Source organism: Pongo abelii, chromosome 16 (assembly GCF_028885655.2).
Source record: "Pongo abelii isolate AG06213 chromosome 16, NHGRI_mPonAbe1-v2.0_pri, whole genome shotgun sequence".
Lineage (NCBI taxonomy): Eukaryota > Metazoa > Chordata > Mammalia > Primates > Hominidae > Pongo > Pongo abelii.
The window spans coordinates 51,756,735-51,769,091 of record NC_072001.2 but is presented as its reverse complement, the minus strand read 5'-3'; the positions used below and the strand labels follow the sequence as shown (position 1 = coordinate 51,769,091).

General features: G+C 38.6%; 2 protein-coding genes across 26 annotated transcripts in view; one reads left to right on the top strand and one right to left on the bottom strand.

Moving 5' to 3' along the window:
• EID1 (EP300 interacting inhibitor of differentiation 1) overlaps nt 1-12,357 on the bottom strand; it is a 73,645-nt gene that overhangs the window by 41,415 nt on the left and 19,873 nt on the right. For 6 of the 25 annotated variants that reach the window (XR_008513469.2, XR_008513464.2, XR_008513467.1 and 3 more), the window contains one exon: nt 2,716-2,835. The exons of 12 other annotated variants lie outside the window; for them this stretch is intronic. The gene's annotated coding sequence lies outside the window, so the exon portion shown is untranslated. Of the gene's footprint in view, nt 1-2,467; nt 2,518-2,715; nt 2,836-3,286; nt 6,179-12,357 lie in introns of those variants that run through there. 7 more of the 25 variants (XR_008513466.1, XR_008513476.2, XR_008513471.1 and 4 more) reach the window with 3 other exon arrangements.
• SHC4 (SHC adaptor protein 4) overlaps nt 1-12,357 on the top strand; it is a 139,855-nt gene that overhangs the window by 120,740 nt on the left and 6,758 nt on the right. Inside the window, exon 11 of the mRNA XM_024232402.3 lies at nt 7,868-8,121. Within this exon, the coding sequence (XP_024088170.2) occupies nt 7,868-8,121 (254 nt within the window). The remainder of the gene's footprint in view (nt 1-7,867; nt 8,122-12,357) is intronic.

Below are 12,357 nucleotides of genomic sequence, written 5' to 3'. Positions count from 1 at the left end.
TACAGTGGCATGATCACGGGTCACTGCAACCTCTGCCTCCCAGGCTCAAGCGATCCTCTCATCTCAGCCTCCTGAGCAGCTGGGACTACAGGCATGCAACAACATGCCCAGCTAATTTTTGTATTTTTTGTAAAGACAGGGTATCATCATATTTGCCCAGGCTGGTCTCAAACTCCTGGGCCCGCGCCATCTGCCTGCCTCGGCCTCTCAAAGCATTGGGATTACAGGCACCACCATGCCCGGCCTTGAATTTATCTTTTTGAGGGCTACTATTTAACTAATTGTACTATCTCACATTTCAAGAAGGCTATTTTCTTGGTCTCATTTTCAGGGATTGAGTTTTCTTTCTTTACCTCCATCCTTCACCATAGTTAATATCGATTAGACCTTTGTGGAGTTGTTTTAGGTTTCAAGGTTTAGAAATGTTGATTTTGAATAATCCTTTCAAATACTTTAAATTTACTTCCAACTTTTGATTTCTACTATGTACTTTTGCTGAAAGAAGGGCTGTCAAGGCCAGGAGATAATTTTGAATTTGTTTATTTGCATGAGTCACAGTGGCTACTGTTTCTGTTAGGGATAGCATTAATTTTATTCATTTCAAAACCCCTTAATAAGTCATCTATAAAGCACTAAAATAAGTTGGCTCCTTTCTTCACCCATGTACTGTGGGTAAAATACAATAAGACAAACATCTTTCCTGCCAAATTACTATCAGGGGTAAATGCATAAACAGGAACATAAATAAAAATAAAACAAGCCAAAAGCCTATAATCAACTGAAAAATAAAAAATGCTTTTCATAAAATATTGAAGCTTGTTTTGTTCAGAGATTGGCATGGTGTCAAATTTGGTTTGCTCCAATGATGGAGAGCCAGTCACTGAGAAAATCCTTTTAATAGTCCAGGAGATTTCTCCAGAACTGCCAAAGACAGCTTTCCAGTTAGTGTGGCTACAATGCAAGACAAAATTTAAAAGATTTTGTTGAGCCTGGATCTCAGCAGACCGTCTTAACTGTCTAGATTAAGAACCAGGGGTCCTTATTGTCAGCCAGGTGACAAGTGATCCCTCTTTATGCTGACTTTCTCAGATCACTCCTGACACCCTATCCAACCAAGCTGGATTCTCTGGAAGCAGATGCTAAGATGAAGCTTGGCAGGCAGGGTCTGTAAGAGGATCAATATCAGGAAGCAATGGAGAGGAAGTAGGATTGGCCGGAGTGGGAAATGGGACTACAACACAGGCCTGACAAAGCCTCAGCCAACACCAAAAAGCCCATGTGGTCTGTCGGAGTTGTCCTACATTGGGCCCAAATGGCTGAGCCTATATAGCCCCATTTATCTCAGTCTTGGGATGTGGGCCACACCAGGAAGGTCAAACCCTGGGCCGCTGAGGCAGAGCCAGAAGGGCTGGTCAGCTGCAGGCTGACTGCTGACACCTGGGGCAATGGTGCTTCCTTGAAGGGAGATCTGGGCAGTGCATCTCTGTGGCTACCACAGAGGACATCTTATGTGACGGGTGATGAGATGTGAAACAAATTCAGATTTTTGCTGTTAAGCTTACTCAGCTGTGCAATGGGAAATGTCCTGTGTGGATAGGTAATGTTTGTTACAAGTTTTTGGGAAAAAACCCTTTCTGGACCTTAGATTTTATAAGACTATATTCTTGATACCTTTCATTTCACGGACTCTTCAGAGCCACACATATTATCAGAGAACTTATTTAGTGGGTGGCCCAAATTAGGTGATCTGCAATATACTTTGATTCACAACTCCAGTTCCTTTATAATTTAGTCTTCAAAGTTAAAATTATTCATAATCCAAGCAAAGGAACTTTGCCTTTTGTCATAGGCAATTCAATAATATGAAATGGCAAAATTAATACATAACAAAATTTCTATCATTCATTGAAAGTAAATAAAGTCTGCCTTGTCCAAAATTGTAATGTCAAAATGTATTTTCTCTGACTCTAGCCTTTTTTCCCCACCTTTCTCCCTTTCCCTGCTTTGGTGGCAACATATTAATAATTTAGGCCTTTGGTACGATCTCCCTCTTTATTTCCTATTAGGAATTAATGTACCATAGTGCTCTTGGGCTCCTTGCTGCCCTCTTGAGGTTAAATTCAACATTGCTCCCTCCAAAACAAATCCAACTCCAAAACCTTAAATTATGTTGATTTAGGAACATTTAATAAAGAGATGCGGGAGGCTTCGTGGCTTAGCTGGTTAAAGCACCTGTCTAGTAATAAAGAGATGGAGTGGGGATAGCTTTATACATACTTTTTAATAAAATGTCTTAACTGCACCTTTAACCTTCCACCATAATGGATCCTTCTATTTTCTTCCTTCCTCCCTCAAAAATCGTCTTTAGCTTCTTTAGGCATACTTAGCCTCCCTTAGCCAGAAAAAAAAAAACTTTTGATAATTCAGTATAACCAAACCAAATAAAAACAAATCCAGAGTTACTAACCTAATATCTCTCAGGCATGCTCGTAGGGCTCCTCAGTTCATCCTGTCACACTACCAACAGAAAAAAGGTTCTGACACAATCTTCATTCTCACCAAACATGGCAGAAACATTCCATGAGTTCTGGTACTAATTTTTGTTTTGATTTATTGTAGTTTCTGTCTCAGTTGCCATAACAAATACCGCCCTCCACCCCCCGCCACCCTGCCAAATGCTGTAGTGTAAAAAGGGCTGACATTTATTTCTTTTACCTAAAAGCTCAAAGATTAGTGCCACGGGATTGGTAGGGTAGCTTTCTCATTCTCAACATTTGGTTTCCATCTCTGGTCCAAAGTGGCTGCTTGGGCCCTCATCATCACATTTGCATTCAGCTAGTGGGAAAGGAGAAAAGCAAGAGGAGCACATATATATTTCTTTAAAGGACATGACCCAGAAGTGGCAGACATCATTTCTTTTCACCTGCCATTGGCAGACCATAGACATGTGGCCACACCTAGCTGCAAGGAAGGCTAGAAAAATTACTCTAGCTGGGTGCCCAGCTAAACTTAGGAGTTCTGTAATGTAATTAAAGGGAGGATAGATATTGGTAGATGACTAACTGTCTCTGCCACAGTACACCTATCTGCCACTCAGATATTCGTGAGCTTTACTTTTCACATAGAACATATTTGACCTCTCCCCAAGGAAGACTTTGCAAGTACTTATACCATTACAGCATCTAAGATTAGATGAAGATTCTTATTATCTGCCAAGTTGTCTGCCACCCTCCATACCCCAAATTAGTGGGGGAAAAGGAATAAGATAATTGCAGTAGAAACTCACATTCACAAAAGGGAGGAATGCAACAGCATGGGACAGCAGTCACTGGTCCACAATGATGACCAAATCTGGCCAGGCTAGAGTTGTGAAAACTACATGAGCTGGAAGTGGAGAAAGCGATTTGCTTGGATCCTGGTTCAGCTTTAGGAAAGGACTTTTGGTGTCCACTGTCATCTGTGGATCCAGATGACGCCATCTGGGTTGTTCCTACCATTGTTCTCCATGTGCATACTTAAAGTAGATATTGGAGAAAGTGCCTTTCTTGGGGGCTTCGCCTTGCTTCAGAGTCCAAAAGCCGTGGACCAGAAGGGATTGTGATTTCTTTGGCAACGTAGTTTCCTTGAAAACTTAGCAGGATTCCATTTTATTAGCTTAGAGGCAGTTCCATATGAAGTTTTCCACAATATTCCTTCATTGTCTTTTTATTGCCTAAAACATCCATAGTGATATCCCTTCTCTCTCACCTGTTATTGGTAATTTTCTCCTTTTTACTTGATCTGTCCTCTTTTAGGTTTATTAATTTTATTGATCTTTCCAATGTGCCCAGGTTTTGGTTTAATTTTCTCTGTTGTTTTTTGTTTTCTATTTCATTGATTTCCATTTTATTTTTATTATGTTTTCCTTCTACTTGCTTTGGATTAAATTTTCTCTTTTTTATCCAACATCTATTATATTTTTTAAATACTGGCTTCATAGTTTTATTTTCATAATAAAATATTTATTCCCCTTGACCTTTATAGATTATGTGAGGTTGGGGATCTAACTTAATTTTATCCATGTTTGTCAATTTTCCAAACACTATTGACTGAGTAGTCTCCTCTTTTCCCTGATGCTACTTTCTATTATATCAAGCTCTTCGTATATATGTGAATTTGTTTCTGGGATCTTTATTATGTTTTTTCTATTAGGCCACTTGCTTTTTCTCAACCAACATCTTAATTACTATATACTAATTGCTATGCATTTGTAACATGTTTAACAGACATTTAATTCTTCCTTTACATTACAAATAATTTTTCTCTGGGCACTATCTGAATCTCTCTCTCTCATTTATGCTTAATATTTCATGTTAACATGTTTTTCTAACAAATTTTTAGATACTTCGTGTAAATGAACATATTTTTCCTGTCAATGCAAATGCATTTTTTAGAGTTTTCATACACCCAATAATCCATACTAATAAACAGTATACAGACAACTGTCATTATTCAGAGATTCCATATTTGAGAATTAGCTTACTTGCTAAAATTTAGTTGTAACTCCAAAATCAATACTCATGGTCCTTTTGTGTCATTTGTGGCCATGCATGGAGCAACAAAAATTTTCAGTCACCCAATGTGCACATTCTCAGCTGATGTCAAACAAGACAATGCTCCACTTCTTGTTTCAGCTCTCAGTTATAATAATCCCCTTATATACTTCCTTATTTTACTCTTCTCTTTTAGAAATTTGTCTATATAAACACACAATCTTCACTATTTTAAATTGCTCTATAGTATTCTATTGTATGAATGCGTCATGATTTATGTAATCAGTCCCTTATTGATGGACATATCAATTTTTCCAGTGCTTTGCTAAAATAATAATTAATACTATAAAAATTGTTTTACAGGTGCTTTTTAAAAATGGGATTCATCAGTGTGCCATCTTTACAGTTCATATTGGTGTCTTTAAATGTCTCATCCTTTCTTTCTCATTGAGATTACTTTCAATTATTTAATCCAGATTTTGCATGTTAGATTTTTTTCTCTTCCTTAAACTGTATTTTCCCTTTTAGAGGTTTTGCCCATTAGATCCACTTGGGTGTGGATAGCCATATCTATACTGTACCTTCTTGAAGGTCTGATTGTGAACAATATCTCTTTAAGTGTCAATAGGAACTCCAAGATGATATAATTACTTTCTTCCATAATTCCTATCACTTTTTTATGGTTTCAATTAAATCTAGATTGGCCTTCCTTATTACTTCCTTAACCTTCACTACTTCTTCTGAGAAAATATGATTATATCAATTCAACAATTTATTAAATATTATACATAAATTATATATAAATAACCATATTTAGATTATAATTATTATTGTCAAAGTCAACTTATGCATTAGAAAAGGAGCAAGATAATGGATAATGTACCACAGTGTTGAGTGGTTTTATTTAGTGATGAGACCATAGGTGATTAATTTTATTTGTTTTTCTCTTTCCTAGATTTTAAAAAGCTAGTATGTGTAACTTTTAAAATTAAACAAAATAAACAAATTATCATCTATTCTGGCAGAATCAGATTTTCAGCAAATGTTTGGATGATTGAAATCTCCCAGCGGAGTATCTTGTCCTTCTGCTAATTTGGGAAACTGTTAGGGAAACATTGTCCATTTCCTCTGGTTGGCCCACGATCCGTTGCCTCTTTTCAAGATGATATAATGTCTGTTTTTCTATTGTTTTGTCTTTGTCCAAAAGCTCTTCACCATAATCTCAGAATAGACCAAAAGCCATCACGCATTAAGATGTGTATACCCACACACACTGCGTGCATGCATTCCTCCCACACTCACACACTTTTTCCACACACACAGACACACACATAGCTACTCATTAGAAGTTATCCATCATGCCTGAAAGCAGGCAGCACTAAGGCCAGTTACAAGTATTATTCATCAAATCTGCATACATTTTGTCAGGCTATTTCTGGCAACAATAGAAAGATTTGATTGTGGAAGAGAGTGTTTCCAGCCATTAGATTTAGATTAATGATATTTTTTAAAAGATCTGTTTGTGAATACTGCAGTATAACTGTGTGCAGAAAGAAGCCCTCCAGTAGGGACAAAACTATAACGTATTAATAGTAGAATTGAATTACAGCTACAGGACACTGGTTGCCTACACCAGTGACTTCATGGAATGATCATGTGTAAATTGTAGTCATACAAACTCATAGTCAAGATAATTTCTCATTTGCAAGACCCTTACCTAAGGACACATAAACACTTCTTTGTATTTATAAAGATAAAGACTGGTTTCTATTTAAAAGATGCTTTGTATTTAAAAAAAAAAAAAAACAATGTCTAGTTTCTATGGTTATTTTCCTGGTTAAATTTGCCTTATTAAACATACAAATTTCAGACATAAGAACCTGGTTTCAGACATAAGAATTTTACGTTATTAGTTCTGGAGATGCTGAAGGCTACCCCAAATAAGATTAGCCTTGCTACCTGCTAGGGACCTCTGTGGGTACTACTGCAGCAGAGTGGCTAGATTCTACTAAAAGAAAGTTTTTCACATCTAAGGCAAGGGCCTTAGAGTTTAGTAATTAAGAATCTAGGCTTTGGAGTCAGATGACCTTGTTTCGAATTTCAGATCTACCAACTATTAGCAGTGCAAATTTAAGTCCCTTAACCTTCCTTTTTGTTTGTTTGAGGCAGGGTCTCACTGTCGCCCAGGCTGGAGTGCAGTGGCGCGATCTTGGCTCATTGCAACCTCTGCCTCCCTGGTTTAAGCGATTCTCTTGTCTCGGCCCCCCAAGTAGCTGGGACTGCAGGCACGTGCCACTATGCCTGGCTTTTTTTTTTTTTTTTTTTTTTTGTATTTTTTGTAGAGAGAGGATTTCACCATGTTTCCCAGGCTGGTCTCTTAACTCCTGAGCTCAGGTAATCCACCTGCCTTGGCCTCCCAAAGTGCTGGGATAACAGGCATGAGCCATCCTGTCCGGCCACCCTTTCTAAAGATTTATTTCCTTGCCTGTCTAATTTTGAGAGTTAAACAACATAATGTATATAAAGCATTTAGCAGTTTCTATCACACTTGATAAATGAGAACTATGCAGTAACTATTATCACTATTATGAGTGTGGATAGTACTATAAACTGCTAACTGGAGGTCCTGTCCCATCCCCAGTGCTCTCAGCTCTGGACAACACTTATTCGGCAGCGCCTTGGGGAGCTGCTTTGGGCTGTTCCTCCCTGATGATTTGTCTTCTTTTACCTCATCAACTCTTTTTGTCCAGGCAGGTGAATGACACAAACAACAAAGTAGTCCTTTAGTAGGAATGCTGTGAGGTTTAGCAAAGTTTTGAAGTTTTGGGTCAGAAGAATGACTAGACACACACTAATAATTTGGTTTTAAAAAGGTGGGACAAGAGCTAAATGCTAAAAAGTGGGGATGGCCTGAAGTTATTATGGCTATTTTCAAAGGTTTGGAAACACTGTGGAAATTATTTGTATTCCAGGTACAGCATAAGCCTTTTTCTCTTTAACATGCAACCCCTAGGACATAAAGAGCCTCTCTCTGCAGTTATAAAAGCTGTTCTCATGGGTCTGTTCCATTTCCCATCTGAAAGAAAAACTCCTGCACCTGGGCAAGGCTTCCCTGGTAACAGAAGCCAAAGGCAATGTTTGGATCTACCATTAAATTAAAGCCTGTTGGGAGTTCTGAAAACAAAAACCTCATCTGTTCCCCAAGCAGTATTATTTAAACAATGCCTGGCACACAGTAGGACCTCAGGTTATATTTGCTGAGTGAATAAATGAATGAATGAATGGACGGATGAAGAGGTAACTCGATGATGTCTCTCTTTGTGTTCTGACCTCAGAGGCACCAGAAACTGTTCAGCCGGGTGCCACAGCCCAGCCTGCCAGCTCACATTCTTTGCCACACATTAAGCAGCAGCTGTGGAGTGAAGAATGCTATCATGGCAAGCTGAGCAGGAAGGCAGCAGAGAGCCTCTTGGTAAAGGATGGGGACTTTTTGGTTCGAGAGAGTGCAACATCCCCTGGCCAATATGTGCTGAGTGGACTACAGGGAGGCCAAGCAAAACATCTTCTTCTGGTGGATCCTGAAGGCAAGGTATCATTGACTTCTCATTAGAGGTTTCACAAGATGTTGTTCTATTAAGCATACCCTGAATGATTTCCAAAACCTGGTATTGAATAGTGCTCAAGGCTAAGTATTTGCTTTTTCTGGAACCTTCCAGCTGGAGCAGGACATGCTAACTAGAGGGTAGTGGAGGGGTTAGAGTAGGAGGCCACCCTGGAGTATCAAGCAGAGGACAGCCTCTTTCTGCCCTTTTCAATTCAATGAATTAAATGAATACCTGCTATATAGAAGTAAAGGAATTTGCGGCTGTTTGTTGTTCAGTATCACATACATAGTCCTTGCTCTCAGAGTGCTGATAATTTCATAAAACAGGTGCTTAAATAATTATAATATAAAGCTGAATGAGATAAGAATGGTTCAACCAAAGCATTATGGTGTTTCTCAGAACAGAGAGGTCATTCTGGTTGAGGCAAACTGAGAAGGCTTCTTATAGAGTACATCATGTAAAGCAGACCTTGAAAGAAGGCAAGATTTCAAAAGGGGGACATTTGTAGTATAGAGAAGGAACCATAGGTGCAGACAGAGTAATAGAATGGTATTGAGCCAATAGAAGATGAATGACAGTAGCAAAGGATGCCTGTAGACAGAAAATTATCCTGGGAAAGGTAAGTTGGAGCCATCAATATGGGGCAGAAATGCCTAATTTGCCAGGCAGTGGAGAGGCATTGGCAGTTTTGAGACAAATGATGCAATCAAAGCCCATGTGAGTGGTGACATCAGCAAGATGGCAGAATAGGAAGTCCCAGCCCTTGTTCCCCCAACAGAAACACAGAATTAACAACCCTATATTGACCAAAATACCTTTATGAGAACCACAGAATTCACTTCAAAAGTTGCAGTACCTCAGGTGAGCATAGAGCTGAAAACAGTCATATTGAAACAGGTAAGAAGAACAATTTCACTTTATCTGCATCATCTCCTTCCCCAAATCAGCATAGCTCAGTGGCAGGAAGGAATTCCATGTCTCATGACCTCTCCCTTGGGGGAATGGGGGAAAGAGAAGAGTAGAGCTTGCATGCCATGTCTGGCTTTTCAGTGGGTTGCCTGAGGGACTGGTTTCTGTCTCACTTCACATGGAGTGCTCATGGTACTGCCATATTTTGGATGCCAGGAGCCACTGAGAACAAAGAAGAGCACAGGATAGCTTGCTGCAGCTGGCACTCCTCAGTACAAATAGGAGAAAGTACACAACTTGAAGGTTCTCCTTCAGAAGGGAGGGAGGGGAGTGAAGTGTGTCCAGAATTCCAGCTTTTTGGAGGGATGCCTGATGAACCAGTTATCTGTCCTGCCACTTGGGGCACTGAAAGGAAGCTGGCATACCTTGGATGCCTGTGACCATGGAGAACAAGGAAGAGTGTGGTGGCTTGCTGCTATAGAACCAGAGAACTTGCAGTGCCACAGACATCAGAAGGAGCAAGAGATTATAAGTTCCTGAAAAACGGCAAACCTCTGTAATTGAAAAATTGAACACACAGGCCCAGAAAAGTAACATCCCCTCACAGAAGGTTTTGGAGACCCCCAGAATCTCTACTTGGGCTGGTTGGTATGATTCTTCCCTTGTATGAAGCCAGTTTGTAAGGAAAGGGAGAGGTGGCTGTTTTTCAAATGCATAGATCCCAACACAAAGTTATGAAACTCAAAAAGAATCAGGGATACATGGCCCAAACAAACAAACAAAATAAATCTCTAGAAACAGATCCTAAAGAAACAGAGGCATATGAATTAACTGACAAAGAATTCAAAATAAGTATAATAAAGATGCTCTATGAGCTCAATAATACCATCCATGAACAAAGTCAGAATATCAACAGAGAGAAAGAAAATATTAAAAAGAGGCATACAGAAATTTTAGACCTGAAGAATACAATAACTGAACTGAAAAACTCACTAGAGGTGTTCAACAGCAGACTTGATTAAGCAGAAGAAAAAAAACAGCAAACTCAAAGAGAAGTCATTTGAAATTCTTCAGAAAAAGGAACAACAACAAAAATAATAATTTTAAAAAGTGAAGAAAGCCTAAGGGATTTGTGATACACCATCAAGCAGACCAGTTTATGCATTATTGGAGTTCAAAATGGAGAAGAGAGTGAAGGAGAAGAAGGAGAGGGAAAGGGGGCAGAAAGCTTATTTAAAGAAATAATGTCTGAATCTTCCCAAGTAAGGGACGAAAATGAACATCAGATTCAAGAAGACCAATGGACTCCAACTATGAGGAACCCTAAGACATTCACATCATGATACATTATAATCAAATTGTCAAAAATAGAGAATTTTGAAAGCAGCAAGAGAAGAGACTCATTATGTACCTGAGAGCCTCCATAAGACTATCAGCACATTTATCATAACCCCCACAAGACTATCAGTGGGTTCAATATATTCAAAATGCTAAAAGAAAAAAGACTGCCAACCAAGACTACTCTATCTGCCAAAACCATCCTTTCTTTTTTTCATCTTCTTCTTTTGAGACCACATTTCACTCTTGTCGCCCAGGCTGGAGTGCAATGGCACCATCTCGGTTCACTGCCAACCTCTGCCTCCCAGGTTCAAGTGATTCTCCTGCCTCAGCCTCCCAAGTAGCTAGGATTACAGGTGCCCGCCACCACACCTGGCTGATTTTTTGTATTTTGAGTAGAGACGGGGTTTTGCCATGTTGGCCAGGCTGGTCTTGAACTCCATACCTCAGGTTATCCACCTGCCTCGGCCTCCCAAAGTGCTGGGATTATAGGCGTGAGCCACCATTCCTGGCCAAAACCATCCTTTAAAAATGAAAGAGAAATATAGACTTTCTGAGATAAACAAAAGATGAGGAGTTTGTTACCACTAGATCTGCCTTTCAAGAAATGCTAAAGTCCTTCAAGTTGAAACAAAAGGATACCAAACAGTAACATGAAAGCATATGAAAGTACAAAGCTTGCTGGTAAAGGTAAATGTATAGAAAAACACAGAATACTGTAATATTATAATGGCAGTGTGTAAATAACTTTTAATTCTGGTTATAGAAGTTAAAAGACAAAAATATGAAAAATAAGTCATATATCACTTAACAATGGGGAAATGTTATGAGAAATACACTGCTAGATGATTTTTTTCATTGTGCAAACATTTTTGAATATATGTACACAAACCTAGATAGTATAGCCTACTACACACCTAGGCTATATGGTATAGCCTATTGCTTGTAGGTTGCAAACCTATACAGCACGTTAGTGTACTGAATACTGTAGACAATTGTAACACAATGGTAAATATTTGTGTGTGTAAACATAGAAAAGGTGCGGTGAAATAGGATATAAAAGATTTGAAATGGTACACCTATGTAGAACATTCACTGTGAATGAAGCTTGCAGGACTGGAAATTGCTCCAGATGAGCCAGCGGGTGAGTGGTGAGCAAATGTAAAGACCTATGACATTACTGCACACTACTGCATACTTTATAAACACTACGCACTTAGACCACACTGTTTATTTTTTTTAATTTTCTTTCTTCAATAATAAATTGAGTTTACTGTAATTTTTTTACTTTGTAAACATTTAAATTATTTTACTCTTTTGACTTTTTTTGTAATAACACTTAGCTTAAAATATAGGTTATAGAGCTGTACAAAAATATCTTCTTTCTTTATATCCTTATTCTATATGGTTTTTCCTATTTTAAAATTTTTTATTTATATTTTTCACTTTTAAACTTTTTTGTTGTTATTAAAAATAGAGACAGAAACACAGACATTAGGCTAGCACTAGACAGGGGCAGGATCATCAATATCACTGTCTTCTATCTCCACATATTGTTCCACAGTCTTTAGGGGGCAATAACTTGCATGGAGTTGTCATCCCCTATGATAACAATGCCTTATTATAAAATATCTCCTAAAGGACCTGCTTGAGTCGCTTGAGAAAGTGTCACTATTTTCAGACATATGACCTTGGAGATTTGCTTGCTTTGTTTCTTTTTTCATCATAGATTTGCTCGTACGCAGATAATGCAACATGAGCATTCTTTTCTATTAATGAAAACCTTTTGGTGTTGGGGGTCCATGTTTTTAGTCTTTTTCAAAAAGCTTGTTAAGGTCTGAAAAAGCTTCTGCTAAACTCTTTATTGTTAATTTTTGGGGGGATTCTTCTTCTTTTTCTTTGCCTGCACTTTCCTTTCCTTTTGCCTCCTCTTCAGCTATGCCTTCCTGTTTCAGTTCCAACAACACATTAGT